The sequence below is a fragment of the Trichoplusia ni genome, chromosome 9 (genome assembly GCF_003590095.1).
Source record: "Trichoplusia ni isolate ovarian cell line Hi5 chromosome 9, tn1, whole genome shotgun sequence".
NCBI lineage: Eukaryota > Metazoa > Arthropoda > Insecta > Lepidoptera > Noctuidae > Trichoplusia > Trichoplusia ni.
The window spans coordinates 6,152,381-6,173,655 of NC_039486.1; the positions used below are offsets into that span (position 1 = coordinate 6,152,381).

At 33.5% G+C, this 21,275-nt stretch overlaps 2 protein-coding genes across 2 annotated transcripts; both read right to left on the reverse strand.

Annotated features, from left to right (window-relative positions):
* Positions 1-267: 267 nt before the first annotated feature.
* Positions 268-17,648, reverse strand: LOC113497408. Its single transcript, XM_026876952.1, has 18 exons — positions 17,444-17,648; positions 17,037-17,177; positions 16,432-16,563; positions 16,125-16,247; positions 15,998-16,050; positions 15,326-15,489; positions 14,856-15,039; positions 14,239-14,437; positions 13,460-13,519; positions 12,179-12,338; positions 10,950-11,116; positions 10,022-10,193; positions 9,519-9,665; positions 8,245-8,315; positions 7,719-7,835; positions 1,415-1,510; positions 1,044-1,177; positions 268-509 (listed from the first exon to the last, which is right to left on the reverse strand). The coding sequence occupies exons 1-18, from the start codon at positions 17,519-17,521 to the stop codon at positions 287-289; spliced, it is 2,421 nt and encodes an 806-aa protein (XP_026732753.1). The 5' UTR covers positions 17,522-17,648; the 3' UTR covers positions 268-286.
* A 483-nt stretch (positions 17,649-18,131) lies between these two features.
* Positions 18,132-21,240, reverse strand: LOC113497188. The gene is made up of 7 exons (XM_026876604.1): positions 20,967-21,240; positions 20,639-20,779; positions 20,114-20,257; positions 19,388-19,998; positions 18,914-19,296; positions 18,635-18,815; positions 18,132-18,551 (listed from the first exon to the last, which is right to left on the reverse strand). Exons 1-7 carry the CDS (start codon positions 21,042-21,044, stop codon positions 18,368-18,370), a joined length of 1,722 nt encoding a protein of 573 aa, XP_026732405.1. The 5' UTR covers positions 21,045-21,240; the 3' UTR covers positions 18,132-18,367.
* Positions 21,241-21,275: the final 35 nt, after the last annotated feature.

Here is a 21,275-nt window from a genome sequence, read left to right on the forward strand (position 1 = left end):
GCATAGGTGAAGACAAAGATTACTACTTTTATCGACTTCGTTTAAAGACGGTTATGTTTTTGCATCTATCGACGACCAAGTGGGCGAAGCCGCGAGTATCAGCTACTACTAATACCAATACTACTCAGCTATAGCATTGGTACTTCCCGGTGTCGGTAAGTACCAATAAACAGGACATGATCTTATTGCATTGAGCATATTATTGCTACATGAGGTATGTGGCATTCATTCTCGTAAAAAAATAAAAAGAGCAAAGGAAACACTAACTTTGTACAAAATGTATATTTTAGATTTTTTGTTGCTCAGGGACATTCCCTAAATTCTTTATTAGTTCTGTGTATATGTTTATTCCTTCGAGAAACGTCTTCACGTTTTGGTATTCGTTTTTCCCGTGCAGCCTAGGAATTGTATTGCTCTTCGTTGTAAACCCGAGTGCTGGAATGCCAAGGTTTCGTAATACCAGCATGTCCGACGTCGCTGGGCATACTACAGGAATGACCTTCAAGCCCCTGTAAACAACATTAAAAAAGAAAATTAATCAATTAACTTGTTTGCAAATCGTAGATAGTTAGTCTATTTTGAGGCACCTCTATTTTCATTGACATTCCAAGAGCTGCAAGTTTTTTTTTCATACTGTGAAATATATTTATGTTCAATATTTAAATTATGTTGATGCTTAAAGATTAAACTATTAAACAAACTCGGGGCAATTACAAGTCAAAAATTGTTTGACAGTAGCACTATTTAAATTAACGGCGAACATGGCGGTTCGCTTATGTTCGCTAACATTGTTAAACAAATTTGACCGTTATTAATGTAGATACTTAAGTATATGTTTAATGAAAAAAGGGATGTCGGAAGACAATGCCCATCTGCAGATTTCGATGCATTTTTAACATGAGATCGTTTTCTTCGTTCTTATGAGTGAAACTTTAGACGTGTATCAATAAAATTGATTCAGCCTAGATATAGCAGTTGTTATTTTTTTTTTAACTTTATTCTGCAGTTCTCTAGCTGTTATTCTATTTTTAGATATTACTTACATATTGCTCAATGTGTTCCGCATGCTGACCCAGTACGGATTGGAGTCGTCGACAGCCGTGGACGCCGACACGGTGTCTCGACGCAAATACTTCACATCCGTATTATTACCGGCTTCGTGTATCCACGAATCAACCTAGAAGTTTATTAGAATAGTTTTACTCTACTATAAAACTAAAAAAGGTAATAAAACCTCATTTAACATGTTAGTAGCTCCGTATGAGGGATTCGTATTTTGAAAATAGTAGTTATAAATAAAATAAAAAACTTAATTGCACACAATCAATAGTATCTGTAATATAATATCATAAAGAAATTCAGATACGTTATCCTAATGTTAAGTTAGATTAAGGAGTCATTGCTATAAACTTACTAAAGACTGTATTTCCTGAATGTCAGCTATCATCGAGAGTCTCATGTCCACGACAATTGATATTGATGAAGGTATTATATTTGGTGCTAAGCCTCCCTGAAACAAAGACACTGTTACTAATGACTTACAAGTCGAGATAATTGATTAAACAAATGTTTTTTTTTAGAACTTGTTCGTTTAAATTATGATTAACTCTTCTAATAAGCCTTCTATATTGAGTAACTAAAAATGGTTGTCGTCGTGAGAGCGAGATACAGCTTCGCGGGATTTGGAGCTTCGTGTCGATTCCACAAAAATATTGGTAGCTAGCGTTTAGATATCCATGAACCTGACTATAAACTAAAGCTCTCAAAGCATTCAACCCGTCTAACCAAATAACTTTTCTATTAGCGACAATAGAAATGTTTTGACGTGAATTCCAGCTGCCATGACCATACATGTCAATCTACCAATTTATTTTAGCGTTTTCTATCAAGACGTCATTTGGCAGGAAGGGGTAAAGCTGTTTAGTTTAGATATTTAAGCAACCCAGTGGGATTGTCCGAAAGGGTAACCGCAGCCTTTGTTACACAAAGAGCAAAGGAATAGAAATGGGTTGGTCTTAGTCAGTATCACTATTTAATACTAGGTATTATCACGTCCTTCTAAACCCATAGCAGAAGCAGTCTTTTGATGATTTCCCATCCCGAAAAGTAGGTGGGAAAATGTTCATTTATTATACAAAGGATTATTACAATGAGGTGCAAAGTAAATACTTATGTTTGTAAATACTTAAATACTCGTAGTGGCGCCACTGTCACGTTAACATTAGCTCCGTGTTATTTTGCGAATTAAAAATAGTCAAAACAGTAATTGTGTTATTAAAACCAGCTTAACGTACAGAGTGAACTCTAATACTTGTGCAACAGTGTTATCTAGTGTAAATATTCATCATACACAAAGTTATAAACATTTTAAATTGCAAATTGAACTATCGTAAAAGCTGCTTAACAGTGAATAAATTGACAACAGTGTGTTTAAGTGTTCCTAATTGCACCGGTAAATAATATAATATAGTGATTTTATGCCAAAACAGTGAGTCAAAACATTTTTTTTCAAAAACCGTTAACAATAACAAACATTTTTAAATTACCGCCAATAACCCAGTACAAAAAATAACGAAATATTGTACTATTCACAACAAGACATATTTCAACCCAACAGACTAATGTTTATATAGTCTTGAGGCTAGCGCATCATATTGCAGCGCACTTATCGTCGTGTTCAAATCCGGTCAAGAGTACAGTTCTTTTTTCCATATTTATAATATTCATTATTTGATTTCACAACAAAATAATGAATTTCTTCGACAACATAACATTTAGGAAAGCAAAAAGACATTCCCTAGCAGAAATGTCCGAAGACAACAGTTTAAATAGTTCGAAGACAGATGGCAGCACTAGCAGCCTACCAAATGTATCAACCGATGAAAACACTGTTCAAAATCTTCAAAGTCAAGTCGATTTACTCAGTTCCCGACTTAATTTAGCAAATGAAGAAATAGATAAATTAAAGCAAGAAAACACAAATCTAAAAGAAGATGTTGGTAAATTGAAAAATAAAAATATTGCCATCAAAGCGTCAAGTAAAGTTATTACTCCTATGAAATGCTCAAAACAACGGTCCACAATGCCTCATACCATGTCCCCTACAAAGAAACAGAAAAAACTATCTACTTCAGAAAGAAATGAAAATGTATCCAGTGAATATATATTAAACCTTCAACGAAACATTTCTGACCTCCAGCAACAACTACAACAAGCCAAGAATCAGATAACTGAGCTCAACATGGAAATTGCGAAATTACAACAGTCATTCCAAAGGAAAGAAATAGACCAGGAACTTGTTACAGGCAGAAGCATAACCCGAGATACATCAAACAAGCAAAGAAAGCTATGTATCCTAACTAATACCGACTCATGTGGTTCATTGCAGATAGTAGAAGATACATTCAGCTGCGATTTTGAATATATTCGGTATATGCGACCCAATTGTGATATTAAGCACTTACTTGAGAACATTGATGGCAAACTGGTAGATTACAATAAGAGTACTGTATTATAATGTTAGGGAAAAAAGACTTAGAACTATCAGGTGATTATACAAAAATTATAAACACATTAAAAGAAAGTCTAGAACAAGTTAATCATACTAACATAATAATATGTACTCCCACATACGTATGTGGTGCTCCTATATATAACTATAAGGTTGAAATATTTAATCAACTATTACAATTAGAACTTAAGAACTGTACATATGCATATTTCTTTGATACAAATGTTCCTGTCTCTCTTGACATGTTTTCATACAATACTGGCAAACTTAATAAAAGAGGGTTTCTATGTTTGTATAAAAGTTTAAAACAGTATATTAATTTTTATGATTATAAATCGCCCTTTACACCCAAGAAAAGCACAATGGTATGTACAGATACCCAGAATGGGTACCCTCATTCTACTTCTTGTAACAAAATGAATGACTTGTTTTTTCTCGAATAAATATTTAAATATATTACACCAAAATATTGCTGGATTATTAAAAAAGTCAGATGTTTTAGCTGTTTGTTTAGACGATCTCTTTGAAAAACAAATAAATGTAGACATTATATGTATAACCGAACATTTTGTAATGAAAGGCTACGAAAATCAGTTAAATGTACCAAACTACTGTCTAGCGGCATGTTATAGCAGAAAGGAAAAAAAAAGAGGCGGAGCCTGTATCCTTGTAAAAAACGGACATCGATTTAAGGAATTGCCAAAAATTGCTAATATATCTTCACCAGGAGTTTTTGAATGCTGCGGAATCGAACTAATTGATTATAAGATTATAGTAATATGTATCTATAGAGTACCAAATATCAATAATTTAAATGACTGTCTGGCAAAACTTGAGTTTATCCTAAAAGATGTATCCAATGCACGTCAAAAGAAAATTGTAATTGCTGGAGATTTTAATATTGATATGCTTAAATCAACTAGACAATCTATATCATTTGAGTGCCTACTACTAAATTTTAATTTTAAACTAGCATTGAAACAACCGACTCGTTTGTCTAGCCTGACATGCATCGACAATTTTGCGCATAATTATAAGAAAGCATGTAGGGCCAACGTACTAGATTTTGCGATGTCAGACCACACCGCACAGCTGCTTCAATGTCCAGATCCTAAAGTATTTACTAATAAGTTCTGGTACTCGACCAGAAGAGACTATGCCAATGAAAACATAATTAAGTTCAAGGATTGTATGAATAGTTTAACCTTTTCGGAGATCTATGAAACCCATGATCCAAATATAGCTTATAACAAATTTATAGATACTTTTAAGATGTTTTATGATTTATGTTTTCCTTTTTACACAATTAAAATAAATATTATTAAAAAACCTAAATGGCTGTCCAGAGGAGTAAAATTATGTAGTAAAAAGAAAAGATTACTTCTATGGCAACTAAGATTAAATCCTAACCAAGTCAACAAAGTAACCTTTAGTAATTACTCCAAATTATACAAAAAAATTATAAAACTAACTCAAAAGTCACAAAACAATTATAACATTAAACAATCTAAAAATAAGTCAAAAACAACATGGCAAATAATTAATCAAACAAAATTAAACATTCCTAAAAACCCGATTAATAACATTAACCTGGGGAGCTTTAAGATTTCAGATCCTTTAGATATATGTAATGCTTTTAACAATCACTTTGTTGACAAAATACAGCCGAAAATCGACGTCGGAAGCAATCCTAAGCCTCATAGAATAAGCACACAACCAAATTCAATATTTTTAGCACCTAGTGAACCGTATAATATATTTAAAATAATAATGTCTCTTAAAAACACTAATAGCGTAGGGTACGATGGTATTTCTACAAAGGTTCTTAAGTCAGTTGCAAATGATATATGCTTACATCTTAGCTACATTTTAAACCTTTGCATAAGTGCTGGCATCTATCCAGATGCGTTGAAAACTTCAATAATAAAACCATTATTTAAAAAAGAGAACAGGGAGATCATGGATTTCTATAGACCGATAGCTCTCATACCAATCATCTCTAAAATATTTGAAAAATACATGTATACAGAAATATATAAATACTTAGAAAAAAATAATATATTGTGTGAGGAACAGAAGGGATTTAGACAGTGTAGAACAATTAATATGGCAATATAGGATTTTTTAAATAATGTAATAGAAAAAGTCGATAAACGTACACCCATCTGCGCCATATTCTGTGATATGACGCAGGCCTTCGATTATGTACATTATAAATCCCTATTAAATAAACTTGATGCATACGGTATCCGAGGCAATATCCAAAAATTAATTGAATCTTATCTATGCAACAGAAAACAGATAACTGTGATTAATAGACTCAATGAAGTCAATAAACACGAAGAGATTTATGAATCATCGGTACGTGAGGTTAAATTTGGAGTACCGCAGGGTAGCGTACTGGGCCCTTTACTGTTTATACTTTATATTAATGACCTGCCGAAATTCGTAGACCAACCCTTAACATTGTTTGCCGATGATAGCACCATATCAGTCCCTTGTAAAAATAAAGATACATACGAAAATGATATAAATACATCTCTCAATTCAATGATAACATGGCTAGATCAAAATAACTTAAAAATAAACCTCAGCAAAACAAAAATAATACATTTCAGTCAACGCACACTTGGTGATAGTAACCTAAACATCCATTACGATAAAAACATTATTAATGAAGTCAATAGCACAAAATTTTTAGGGCTGGAAATAGACAAAAGATTAAATTGGAAATCCCAAATTGAAATGTTATGTAAAAAGTTAAGCAAATCCGCATATGCCTTACACACACTTGCACCAGTAGTTGCCACTGAAGCACTTCTAACAGCCTATTATGGCATAGTCGAATCCCACCTACGATACGGCGTTATATTTTGGGGTAACTCGACCGAAAAGGAGACAGCATTTAAGGCCCAGAAAAGATGTCTTCGGTCTATGTTTAATGTAAAATCAACTGATAGCTGTCAACCTTATTTCAGAAAATATAAAATCTTAACATTACCTTGTATATATATCTTAGAAATAGCAGTATTTGTCAAATCAAATCCCCAAAAGTTCACACGAATAAATGACGTAGTACCTCGGAATAGACGTGATAACAGTAGGTTATGTCTTTGCAGTGCCAATACTACACTAATGCGCAAAAGTGTCTGTTGCATGGCACCGGAAATGTACAATAAATTACCAAAAACTTTAAAGGATTTGAATATGGTTCTCTTTAAAAAGAAATTGCGAAACTTTTTAGTAGATAAAGCTTTTTACAGTGTCTCTGATTATTTACTGGAAAAGCATATCTCTGTTAATTAGGTAAGATGCAGTTACATAAGGCATGAATAATTTTGTTGATTATCTTTAAGTTTAAAATATTTAACTATACTGTTAATTTGTAATAAGATGTATGGTATGTTTAGAATATTTTAATTGTATACATTTGCATGCCTACTGGCAAAATATGGCTGAACGAATGTTACTTTTATGTCACCACTAATGAAATACCCATATTTGCAAATAAATATCTTTTATCTTTATCTTTATCTTTATCTTTGATTGTGGACATAAAAAAATCCATTTGCACAAGGTCACTTAGCACGCGGAGTGTACGCAAAAGTATGTTTCAAAAATGGAGTAAGTACATACAGAAACGAATATGTATAAATTAAAATAAGAAATTCTGGAAAGGAAGCGAAGGCTTATACGATAATGTATAAAAATAATAATGCACAATGTTCATTTTCTTATTTGAAGTACGAACTAAGTCATAGCGTCCGCGTAATATATATTACTTTATTAGTCGATAGTTTACTTGTCTGATACAGAAATATCATTTTTTTAGATATATATTATATATGGCGCAAATTGGATCAGAGGATTGAAAAAATCTTATTTGGATTAATTTATTCACTTTGCCAACTCAGTAAAGTTGGTACCAATCTACCTATATAAGTTAGCACAATGTCTACCGACTTAATTGTATTTGCATGAAAAAAATATAGTTATTTTTGGTTTTCTCTTTTACTTTTTACTGCTTGGCAATCCCACATCTTTCAAAGTAATATAATTGCGGTTGTGGGAACGTGATAGCGTACTAGAAGTAGTAGAGCGGTGTCTCTCTTGCACACTTGAAATAATATGGCTAGCGGTCGTGGTACGACCTCCTCATCAAGAAAGTGTAAAAAACACAGTGTTTTTTTTTAATATGTAGACTTACATTAATCATATTTATGTTGACACTGGTTAGTCCACCGAACTCAGTACGAGTTTTAGTTTTCATTTTCTCCATGTGTGCTTCTCTGTAGGACATGACTGCATTTATAAGTCGTTGAGCCTGAAATGAAAGTGTAAGATTTTATTTATTTTAATACGAATTATAAAGATTGAAAGTTGTTAATTTGACTATTTTCCGATGACGGAACGTTTTGTGGCATGTTGGCGGGTGGACTGGTTTTTTGCGGGATTGATGTTATTTTTTGAATAGTGCAGAGAGTTGTTACAAGTACTGTTGAGTATATCCTAGGTGTTACGAGTATAACTGGTGTAAAACAATATCAAGTGAAAAAATAAACAGTGTAATAATTTAAGTACAGTGTGGAGTTTGATTCGGGATAACCTGTTATAAAACTGTTAAATACTTTTTTCTATACTTGTTTCCTGTATTGCTTTAATTTTTGTAAAGATTTTCATACGAATGACACGTAAAACCGCCCATCGTGGTCCATGGATACATTCATGCTCACCTTTTCCATTGCGCTTTCGTGAGGCATCGCTAAACCATGCCCGCCTTCTCCATGGACCACAAATTCCATTTCTATAACAAATAGATTGCATTCCTTAGATTGTTCATAATTACTCGAAATTAAACATACTAAACAGTCAAAGCTTGTGTTGTGGTCAACTGCATAGATACGAAAGTCATACTGATATAACTTTTTTTCGGCGGGGCAATCGTCATGCGCCTCCTTACTGTAAGCATCTTTTGCCAGACTTACTGGTCAAATCTAAACTGTCGTGCAAGGGTCTTGAAGCGTCTGGTTAGTGGAAATACTATACATGGAAATTCATCATGTGCCAACCGTAGTTTTTTTGGTATACCTCGAATGACCATCTGGAAACTAAAAGAAACACAAGCTTTGCGTTCCGAGTACAGAATTAAATCGTAAATAATAAGCTACATTAAAAACGCCTACGTGTTGAAGGACACGTAAATGGTATTGACGTCTAGCTGGTGCTTGACACAACTGAGCAACGGATCAAGTTAAAAAAAACAGTTGAAACAATATTTTTTGTTATTGATGAAACAATCTTAATAAATACGAGTATAAAATAGACTGCGACCCCTGAGTTTGTTTCGAAATTTCTTCTCAGATAGGAAATGTCGGCTCCAGCGTTCTCAAAAAAGACATTTAAAAGTGGTAAAATATCCTATTTGCAGATTAAATTATTTCATTTCTTTTCATTTCTAAAGAATATGCATTACAGTTGCCATGACAATAGTAAACATATTATAGTTGTAAAGCTGTCGAAATAAATAGACGGAGGACTCACGAGATCTCATTAATTATTAATTTATTAGCACAGCTGAAATTTTATATGAAAATTTTGCTCGCATAGTAACTGGAAGCTAGACCAATCAGAAAACAACTATTGTTATCTGATTGTGTGATATTTCAGGTTATTAACTACATGTAGAATTTTGAAGTTTTCGCAAAATCCGCAAATAATGGTAGCTGTTATAGCTATGATAGCCTAATAGTGAGCTTTAGACTGCCAGGTTTCATAGGTTCGAATCACCGCACATAACAAAGACTTTTCGAATGCCTGTGCGTATCGAAAAGTAATTATGACCTGCTTAAATTGGCTGAGGAAACCAGCGCATCTCGATATCTTGCTAAAGTATTTTAGGAAACTTAGGAAAGACTATAATTATATACCCTCAACATCAACCACACTCTGTTTTCGTATACTAAAAATATACATATCATTTTGGAACTGAATGGCAATGAATACTTACGCCACGGCCTCCTGTCTACGTACGTTGCGAATAAAGTTTCATTTCGTGATGCTAAGCCCTCATCCAATGCAAACCCGATGTTCAGAGCTTTAAATTCTGGAGTTTTGATAAATGCCTTTATTCCATATTTCCCACCTGATTCTTCGTCTATGGACAATAAATAAAGTTAGTTGATTCGACCTAATTTCGTATGGACGTATATGTATAATCAAGCTCTATTTCGCGAGTATCTTTGTCACGAAAACTTGAACTAATTTAGGGGATCAGCAGAATCCGTGCATCAACATGATTGCCAAAATTGCCAAATCGTGATGTTGCATTTGTCTGATTTAAGTTTTATTTAATGTTTATTAATATCGAGTATGGTAGTTTTCCGGTTTTTAGGAAGATTCTTTCACTAATCTTCTTTAGTACACAAGGTAATAAACTATTCGTCTACGGTCATAATTTATGCCAAGCTGGTTTCGTATTTATATTCTAAGCCGGCACTATATTTAACTTACCAGCCATCACGGTCAGATGTAAGGTGCGTGTTAAAGTAACATTGTCCTTTTTGAGTCTCCTGACTGCTTCAATGTATTGTATAGCAACGTCCTTCGTGTCTTGCGTCCCTCGGCCGTATATATCGCCGTTCATGTCCATGTGAGCTGAGAAAGGTGGATACAGCCATTCTCTCTACAAGACATACACAGGAATAAAGTAAAGGATCAATACGAAGACACGTTACGACCTAAACTATATCGAAGATTTTAATAACAAACTTTATTCATCCCATTTTATCGTGGTTTGTGACATTTCTTATAGTTAAGGATATTCAATGATTTAAACAGTACAAAAGTGTGTTTTGTTTTCAATCACTTACACAATCAATCAATCTTTTACACAATACATCCAAGTTTAATTAAAAATAGGACGTAACTTTTGGCATTATTTACATAAACATGAGGATAGCCGAATGATAATTTCGATAAAAATATAACATGATAAAAAGCACATTGAACCGACTAATTTAGCAACCTAAATTATATTTTTTTACGCTCACATTTGCCTATAAGACGAGGAAGTGCATATTGTTATGTTGTACATACTACTACATACTTAATAGAATCAAACGTTGCCTTTGTCCAAATGCGATTCTTTGGTTGTATGTGATCTCCCTACAAACGAAAAATGTGGTGTGGTAATCTAGTCAAATACGCGGGGTGCACGTGCCGGAAATCGCAAAGGATAGCGAGGTTTGGAAGAGAAAGGGGGATCCTTTACCCAGCAGAGGGATCTAAAACAGGCTACATAATAATATTGATGGTAGGTCATGGTTGTATGTTACTGATGACATAACCGACCAGTAATTTTATGTATTATGGAAATATTAATGGAACTATAGTTTTTTGAAAGGTCACCCTTTCAAAAAACTAGCTTGATTGTGCTTACCTCGTCCACAGGGACTACATCCATGTGTGTGTTAAGCATGATGCTGGGCAGCGTTGGGTTGGACCCAGCCCACGTAGCCACGAAGATAGGCCTGCCTGCGGGCGCATACACCGCGTATGGCAAGCCCACATCTGTCGCCTGACGGATCCAAAAGTCAACTGCATTTTCTGTAAAATACTTTTCTATAAAGGATAAGGCTGCTAAGGAAGCGGAAAAGTTATTTTCTCATCTAGAGGACAGCAACATATTGACTCTCAGGCACAGACAAAATGTGAATGGTGATCGTCTGGAGATTTCCTCGAGCATGAAATCTGGAATCGCCTAACCGCGACTTTCTTCTCTATAAATATAGTACTTTCTTAGCCCAGCACGACAGCACCACGAAATATTGGTTGTGGTCAGTATTGATTTAACAAATTAAATATTGTAGGTACCGTATTTAAATTTAATATTACTCGGTTACTTAAAAAATATTTTGTAAAGTCCAACTGGTACCTATTTTTTAAATCGTTTATTCTTATCTACCCCTAAACTTACTGTTTAACAATTTAAATAATACTTCCAACATGCAAAAAGGTGTCGAGTAAGTAGTTTTGTAACATGTAAGATAGTAAAAGGTCGGAAGTTCAGTCAAGTAATAGGGGTCAACGATTACGCGAGTAGTATCTAACTGGAAGTTTGCTACTCTCGTATCTATGATCAGTTTACTATAATATTACATAACTGACTAATATGCTTCCATAATATGAATGTGACTGATTTGACTGGTCTGACTAGTTTGCCGTTGAATAGATTGTAAATCACTAAATAAATTAAGTTTTACCATGCGTTAATTTACAAAACTGGTTAAAAGATAGCTTGGCATAGCACTTTCATAAGAGAGTTGTTTTTCGCTTCTGCATATGAAAACATACGGACCTTCAAAAAAGCAATATCGTGTCCTACAAAAAAAATGTTTATTCCAAATAAATTATATATGATTAACTCATGATATTATTTGGGATTAATACGAGTTCTCATCTTCGAGCACAGTCCCGAATCTAGTAGAAATTATTTAAAATAGGACCGCGGTCAGTTTAAACACGACATAGACTTCGACACTCTATAATCAATACGAAAAACTTCTTAATACAAATAGGACTAAATCGAAAACTTATCAAAATCCTCTCTATTAATAAATTAACCTGTACACAAAATATAATATTAATTACTCTGTTATTAATACATACTTAAGTTTTCTTCTTTGCTTGTATCTATCCGGACGTATTCTCTGAAGCTCTTAACCTCATCTAATTCCAAGTACTTTTGGTATTCATTCTGCACAGGCAACGCGTTACAAACGTATGTTGCGAAACATAATAATGTCAGGTGCTTTAGCATGATTGTATTCTGGAAAGGAAACACCACAAATTAAAGTAGTACCGTGAAAATCGTTGAAAACACTGTAGTCTTTCCTATTCTTAGTAAAACATTCAAGGTTTTTTTCAGGCCCAACCGACAAATCATTATTATGAAAACAAGTTGGTATTTGTTCTTATCTTAGTAGGTAAAGTTTAACATCAAAGTGATTTTACTTATTTAAAAAAGACGTAAACAATAACGTTAGATACCTACCTATTTGTATAATTTTTAGATATTTTAATAAATGTCACACTTTCGTTAAACAGTAGGTAGGTATTTACTCTTGATATTTTTTTAATTAACAGCGAAGGTAGGTATCGCGATAGTGCCTATATTGTCTTTTTAATTAACCAACCAAGGGCACCTAAGATAGCACTCTGCCGAAGGTTTTTGGCACATCAGTTCACGTCAGTTGCTACGTAGACACCTACATACATAAATATAGTAAATGATAAACAAATCAATTAACAACAATTGACTTAAACTCTTGGAGAACTAGAATAAATACCAAACTTAACTATGACCTACTTCATTGAGAAAATTTAAATAAATCTGTATGGTATATAACTTACAAGTAATAACGGAAACTTGTTTCAAAAAAATTGTTGGAGACTACTACTACTAAGTAAGGATGTGATATCTTTGTATGTCAGATTAGATTTATATTAGCACTAGCACTCGACACTAACTCGATAGAAACTTGCTTGAAGACTGATTGAAAACGGATCTAACTATGATATTATCAACGAAGACCTCTAACAAGGATGAAGGTTTTCCAAAAAATCAAACGTGGGTAGCATTGAAGATAATAATTAATTAAACAACTCTTATTTACATACAAAATGGTAAACTGGCCATTTTTGTTAGGAGCGCGAACTTGGCTGTAATTTCCCTATTTAACGTTCGATATTTTTTTAATTATCACCTGCAGCAGATTCGTCAAATGCTCATATAAAAATACTATGGATTATTCAAAATATGTCTTGGCATTGAACTAATCGTTGAACTTGGCTATTTATTTTATTTCGTAGTTTATGTATATGAGGTTCGATTTTTAACTTATATTTATTTATTTTATACTTAGTTCATAAAAAAAAACACTTACCTACATGGGTTGCAAAGCCAGGCCGACGTAAAAACAGGATATCTTTACATAAAAGCCATGAACGCTACACTCCACACATTCAGATAAAAAATATAATAAACTGTGAATAATGTACTAACACATAATAACTAAAATTTAAATAGTAAATTAATATTTAACAAAGAAGTTGGAAATACAATCGTTGTTGTACGCACGGCATCAAAACGACACTGTCGCGTTTAGAACACTAATAAGTTATAGTTTCTATGAGAACTTAGTAATATAATAAATAATAGATCAACATAGCCTAATATATGTTCGTTTTATGAACTGATTTTAGAGAAATGAATTTATTTGCAATAATACCCACAAGTGTGCAGAGCAATGCCCTCTTTTAAGTTAAAATATACCTTATGCCATGGAAATAAGATCTATAAAGATATAACATCAGGAATTTGAAAAATCTAATCTCTGTTGGCCTACAAACATTTCCTTATAATACATAAAAACATATTTTACAACAAACTATGACTAACAATGTGATCTAGGTTATCACGAAAGTTTGTGACTGTATTTACGTATGTGTTTAACTCTATACATCACACAAACATTTATACTGGATGGGAATCGAACCGACGACCTTCGGCATAGCAATCAAGGCCACAAACCACTAGACCATCATGACCTATTTGCAGCTGTAACGTCAAAACGAGAGAACCGGCAAAAAAAGCTAGTTAAAAAAATAAAACAAGTATTTTTAGTGTATATCTAAATATATTATATTAAGTGTTCCCCTTTTTATTCCTTGTCTTTCAAACCCGTTGTGGTGTCTGATTTGTTGTTAATGTCGTCGCCAAAGTCGTCAATCGTCAGGAAGTTCGCTTGTGCCTCCGCCAACTGTTCCTTATAACCCTCAACTTCATCAATAGCAGAGTAAACAGATTTCTTTTCAATTTTCGCCAATATTTTCTTGTCATGGAACGAGTGATTGTGTAGATTTGCCCTGTAGACAAAAACGTTTTTCAATGCCCTCTACCGAACTCAATCATATGTACATTTTTATGGGAAACTTGGTAGTGATTTAATATGCCTTGATAATTTATCTCAAAATAATAATTCCTGAGATTGGTCAGATCTGATTTCAGTTTAGCTTTTATTCAAACTGTCACAGTTTGTTCAAAATACGAACACTGTATCACAAGGCTTGATTAGCAGTTTTTTGTTAGAAAGAAAGCCAAAGTCATATAATTTTCTACTTTATATGGATTACTATAGGGTATCTATTAGGGTAACTTAGTAACCTAGTAGGTACTTAGGGTAGTAGGGAGTTCACCAAGCTTTTTAGTCCTCTATGCTTAATCTTATAGGAAGTTATCTATACCCAATTACCCAGAGTACGTAAATTAATTATTTGGTATTACCTGTTTAGTACCACGTTGCCTTTAGTAACTACGAATGCCGAACATTTATTGTTTCTGTAGTCAACGCAGCGCCATCGCCGTAGCCCGGAGCGTGAGGTGGTCGAGTGCAGGTTGTAGATATACCGATTTAATATCACTTGTAACGAGCCTCGGATCGACACAGTAAATTGCAAATTTGAAGATGCTGCAAAAAAAATATCTTGGTGAACATTGTCTTTCACGTAAAAACCACTGAACGAATATAGACGAAGCTTTGGATAAAGATAGTCAGGATTAACACTGGATAGTTTTCATCCCGATCACTGATTTAAAGGATTTTTTTTTATTGGTAGCGGCCAACTGTTAGAATGAAAAGAATACACAGAAATAAGAAGTACACGTCGAAATTTTTCTATTTTAAAGTTCTAGCTATTTGTTATATCAAGAAGAAATGAAATCCTTAGTTTCACGATGTGAGGTTTACTACTTACATTTATAGTCGCTAGGTTTAGTAGTACCATCGAGTTTAAAGTCATCATCATCATTTTCATCGTCATTGTCGTTGTGAGCGCCGGATTCATCCATTAAATCTACAAATTCGTGAGAGTCGTCGTGTGGCGAGGTAGATGTGTTTGCTTTCTTTCTTTTATTTGGCCTGTAGGAGAAATACAAAGGTTACAATGTCTTTTTGGAAATATTTCTGTTAGCAGCGGGCCTAGTCGTAAGACAGTTGGACTACCAAGTCAAAAGTCGTAATTTCAAATCTCGGTATGCACGTTGCCGACAGCGGTGAAGTTAAAAATCATGAGGAAACATACCCAGTTTTAATGCTCTGACGCCAGGTTATGCATCAATAATACGAAAAGAAAAAGAAGGACTAAGTAAGCAAGCCTTACAAGTAATTATAAAATCGAAATGAATATCTTTTGGAATGAGGTTTTTTGTCTTAGTGTCAATGTCGACAATTGGAGACTTATCTGATCTAAACCACTTGCAAAGTTATATCTGGTCTAGGAATTTTGCCTCAAAAAATGAAAAGTACTCCTTATCATAGGGCCATTTAAGTTTTTTGTAACCTGAACAATGTTTTCATGGAGAGCACTTTTAATTCTGATTCTATATTATTTTTACACTAAGTAATTAATAATGATAAAACCACTTACTTAGATGGGTCTTGCTTGAAGAATATTTTACTTGCTGACGCTGGCAAACTGACCTAAAAGAAAGATAACTATATTTTATTAAAGAACTGGCTTAGGTAACTATTTACTAATAATTACAAAGTCTTACCTCTTCAATTCTATCTGTAGAAGGGACGGCAACGCGCTTAGTGCCAGTGACATGACACGTTTCACTCTCATCTAACTGTGGCATGTTGACAGACATTTTTACAGGTAAGTTCCTTGCTGTGCCCTGTAAAAGAAATAGTGATACCACTATTATTATAATTTATTGTCATTTCACTACTAAAACCATATGAAAAAACACAATTTTTTTTCTCTAACTATGCAACCTCTTTTTCAAACATCATTACTCACCAGGTCTGTAGCTTTTTGCAATCTTATATGTATATTTAACTCAACACTAGTGTACTTACAATGTTCTCAAGACCCCTTATGTACAATGCCTTGGCTGTTTCCGCAAAGGATGAAAGGCAATCAGCTGGTACGACAACCTCACCCGTGTATATGTATTCCAGTAGTAAACATAGGGTGCGATGTGAAACATTCTAAAAAATAAAAATAATTTATTTTTAATTATTGCAATTGCAGGAGATAAAAATGTTATTTATGTTGTAATTGGTATTCTATTTAGCACTTAGCACTGACTTTTGACTAATTTCAAATGATAATAACTTAAAAATTAAAAAAACCCGTAACATTTCTTTCTTTTATATTTTTGTAGAGTTAGTAGAAGACTCTTTCAAAATAAAATTCATACTAGAGTTTGGAGTGAGTGTTACATTCTATTTGGATATTCATTCAATTACTATTGAATTTTGATAGTAACCGTCGTGAGAATGATTCATTATTAAATGATGTAATGGTTCGACTCGTGATCCCGCCGCGTCTGCTCATGATTAAGGACTCCGGTTGGGTCCGAAACTAGTTGGGCTACCCCGATAAATACGCGTGAGTAAACCGTTACATCATTTAATAGTAATTGAATTGTTTTGCATATTGATGAGAATGAGATACTTACATTTAGAAATATGACTGGGTGCTGGCATGGTGCAGAAGTTATAAGATTCTTAAGATAAGGGCTTGATAATGCTACTAGTACTTGATGTACTTTCACAAAGTGCCCATCAGCAGCTATGGTCATGTCAACAAACTCTCCATTCTGAAAGTCAATTACATTTCTATGTTATAATTTGAGTATTACAAGAATACCAAACATAAAATATTTACAGATTTAATATTAAATTTCCCACCAACAACATTTTATTACCATATTTCAAAAGTAAAGGAAAACTTAACAAATTCTTATACTATTGTCTCTTTATAAGCCTAACTGTACCATCGCATGGCAACGGCCTCTCTTTACCCTTAAGTTTAATAAGTTATTATTATATTTTATTAGCAAAACTTATGGGATAAACATTTTACCTGTTGTAGAGAACTAAATCCATTGCAAATGCTGGCTTTGTAGGAGTCCCAGGAAAGTGAGAACTGCGACTGCACCATTATTACAAACAAAACAGTAAGCTGGAAGGCAAAATATGTTCCTATTTCCAATTAATAAACTATTATGATTAACTAATTCTACTTGCAAATACAAACAAATCTGACATTTAGTTATAAGTATGTCACTTTTGACTTAAAAAATCGCAGATAAAAAATAACTACCACAGAGTATTTTCAGATATCGAATTTGGTGGCTTGATAGTATAAGCTCAAAATACAAGGAACGTTTCTAGACAGTTAATGACAAGCGATAATAGCGATCGATAACGATGCACCAATACTTACTCGTTCTCATCCTCACAGTTATTATGCAGTTTGACTGAGGGCAGTTTCAGTACTTCAACGGACGTATTTTGTTAAGTTTTCTTTTTTAAGGCCAACAGAAATGGCGAAAATCTGTTTAAAGACGCTTTTTCTTTGCTCCTTTAGTGGCTACTCTTAATTTTATTGTCAATTGAAGTTATAGATACAACTGAACTCACATTGCTATAAAAAAACACGTAGGCGTCGTTTTTTTCTAGGACTTCTATACGGCTAATTATTATTATTTTATTTATGAAAACCAAAATTACAAAGGTTAATAATGGATGATAACAACAAAAGTAAACAGTCAGTCAGGAGATATTTATTGAAATACGGAACATCACATAAATTAACTAAATCATTACAACACATAATCAGAAGCTCAAACTGACTAATAAATATATAAAAAAAAATATCAGAACTTCTTTAAAATGATATGTTTTATTCCAACTTATGCATACCAGGACCCATAGGATTCTTCGCACGGCCATAATAGTTAGTAAACTCTACCTTGGGTTTACTTGGGTCTACTGTCTAATTTATCTAGGCAATAAATTTGCGACGTTTTGTTTTAGGCTTAAAGTATTCGGGTTCTGCAGCTTTTGCTTCATTGACTCTAAGAGCCTTACATGTTTCTTCAGCTTGTACAACAGAAGTAAATATTAACTTTGATTTGAATTTCCTAAGTATTTTCGAATCGTGTGAAGCGTGATTATGTTGGTCTGACCTAAATGTAATAAAAAAAAGTTTTAGTATTATTTTATAGGTAAAGCTCAACTTAGGGATAGGGTAGGTATGTAGGTTAGGTACCTATTTATTATTTCATCGTTTTCAGTATCGATGAGTGCAGGACAATGCAGTTTTCGATAATCTGCGCATCGCCACCGTCGTTTAATACCGCCGCATGAATGGTGATGACAGCAATAAATGTAGCAGTTCAACATTAATTGCAGTGAACCTCGATTTGAAACAGTGTAATGTACAATTTTGTCTGAAAAATAAACGGTTTTACTTCAATGCCTCATTTGTCTATTCACACGAGCTTCTATACTAATGTATTTTGTTTGTTATTTAGTGAACATAACAAACCTCTTTCTACTTTACTTAATACTTGTTTCTTCTGATTTACAGTTCCTACGCCAAGGTTGAAACATAAATTTTGCTTTATTTCAGTCTCATGAGTATTAGTTTCAATGTTTCTTTTATTATTGACTGGAGTATCAGTGGGGTCCAAGTTCATATTATCTATTGCATCCAAACTGAGTGGTTGCGGTTGTAAATTGGCTGTGGCATTATCATCAACTTCGCAAAACGAGTTGTTATAATTGACGACAAAATTATCGACAGTCATAATGGGGCAAGTTTTATTTGATGGTATATTGTGTTCAATTTGCTTAAATTCCAAGTTATAGTTATTATCATTGTTTATAGTAATATGTGCTGCAAAATTATTCTCAGGTGGATCCTTAACCCTGAAAAGACAAAAACAATTTTTAAATTTGGACTTCCTCACTTAAAATGGCTTTTTTGTTATATCATTTGAGTTTAGAGTTATGTTTTTACCTTTCTATTTCATGCTGTAGTAGTTCTGGCAGATCTTTTGGTTGGGTCTCTAGCAATGATGTGGATTGTTTTGTAGGTCCTGTGTCCAGGGAATTTATAAGTGACCCTGGCAGTAGCTGTGGTATTGCTTCTAAATTTATCACAGGCATTTTATCTAATTGTGACTCTGTCAATATATCTTGTGATTGTGGTTCAGTCACTGTGCCCAAGTCTGGTGATGGCAAAATATTTTCCAGCTTTGACAATATTTCTTGCTGTGAATCTGTCAATGCTTGTGGCAATACTAATTGTTCTGACTCTGATATTACTTTCAATTGTGATTCAGGTTCTCGCTCAAGTTCTGTTTGAGGTTCATCATTAAATCCTGAATATGGACATACCTCTATTGGTGAATCTGACAATACCTCAACAGGTAAATCTGGCAATGTCTCTTGTTGGGTCTCTGGGATCATTTGCTTACTCTGTCGTTCTAGAAGTAAATCTGCTTGTGTCTTGAGCAATACGTCTAATGATGTTTCTGTCTGAAGCTCTACTTGGGACTTTGAGTCTTGTTGTGCCATTGCCTCTTGTTGTATACTAGGTTCTTCGCAAATTTTTCTCCTAACATTTTTCTGAAAACCAAAATGTCATCTCTTAAAAAATAGACAAAATATGTATAACTTTAAAAATAATAATATGGCAACATAGGAACTCACAATCTTATCTCTTGTGTTCATAGCTACTTACCTTCGGAATAACAAAATTTTCAACACCTGCTATGCCTAATGATTTACAGGTATCAATAAATGAAGCAATATCATCATTTGATACCTTTACTTCGCCAATATATATGTATTCCAATATGTATGCAAGTGTTTTATGGCTTATATTCTGAAAAAAGAAGTTTACTTACTTTGACAATTTTATAAAAGACTTTTTGTTGCTAAGCATCAATCCCTACCAAAAGAGAAGCAGCTGGCAGGAAGATTGTCATGCCATTTGAAAGAAAACAGGGAATGAAAAAAAAGAACAGTAGTTTTCCAATTCTCAGACCTAACCAAAATACAAGTTACACACTACTACAAAATTTCATGAAAATTGGTGTAACTTTTCTGGGGGAGTTCAGTTATTATAAAAACTTTAGTCATTTTGAGGTCCTTAGGTGGTGATGGATCCTAATTGATGCTGATAATATTCAGTATTACACATAGGTTTGATGCATATGCTATAGAAAAGACCTCAATAAAATAAACCATCAACCCACAGACTTACATTTAAAAATAAAACTGGATGAGGGCATTCTGCAGACTGTATCATGGCTTTAATATAAGGGCTTGCAAGTGCTACTATGTTACGATGGACTTTCACCAGATGCCCTTCTGCTGCTAAAGTCATATCAACAAATTCACCATTCTGGAAAAAAAGTAAGTCTTTACATGCACATCACACAAACTCTTCAATAATTTTGATACGACTATGATATGACTCTTTTAGAAATAAAGATTATTCGCAAAATACATATTTGTAACTTTATGGACCCTTAATAAATAGACGACGATAAGGTAACTCAGATATTTAATTTTTAAACTCATAAACAAACCTGTTGTAATCGAGACAAGCCATTTGAGACATTATTTTTATACGAGTCCCAACTAACACAGTACTGTGCCGCTGACATAGTAACGTTGAATTTTGAGTAGTTTTTAATTCAGAAATATTTCTTTCCTTACTAACCACAGCAACTATCACGACTAATGGAATAATCGTTGAACTGCGGTTCTAGATAAATCATCAATCCGCCGATCCGCGAAACTTAGGCACAAAAATAATGTCATAATATTGATGTTTGTATTTGTTACAATGTTGTCAGTACGAAACTATTAAATTCTACTAAGTCTATGTGTATTTT

Bases quoted from the DNA above. Each gene is read 5' to 3' on its own strand.
- LOC113497188 (XM_026876604.1), bottom strand. From the start codon at position 21,044: ATGTCAGCGGCACAGTACTGTGTTAGTTGGGACTCGTATAAAAATAAT. The intron at 20,258-20,638 runs GTAAGTCTGTGG...TTCTTTTTTCAG, and splicing joins ATCCAGTTTTATTTTTAAAT to AATATAAGCCATAAAACACT. The intron at 18,816-18,913 runs GTTTGTTATGTT...TTTATTTTTCAG, and splicing joins ATTAAGTAAAGTAGAAAGAG to ACAAAATTGTACATTACACT.
- LOC113497408 (XM_026876952.1), bottom strand. From the start codon at position 17,521: ATGGTGCAGTCGCAGTTCTCACTTTCCTGGGACTCCTACAAAGCCAGC. The intron at 16,564-17,036 runs GTAAGTATCTCA...TTTATTTTTTAG, and splicing joins ACCCAGTCATATTTCTAAAT to AATGTTTCACATCGCACCCT. The intron at 7,836-8,244 runs GTGAGCATGAAT...CTTTCATTTCAG, and splicing joins ACGAAAGCGCAATGGAAAAG to GCTCAACGACTTATAAATGC.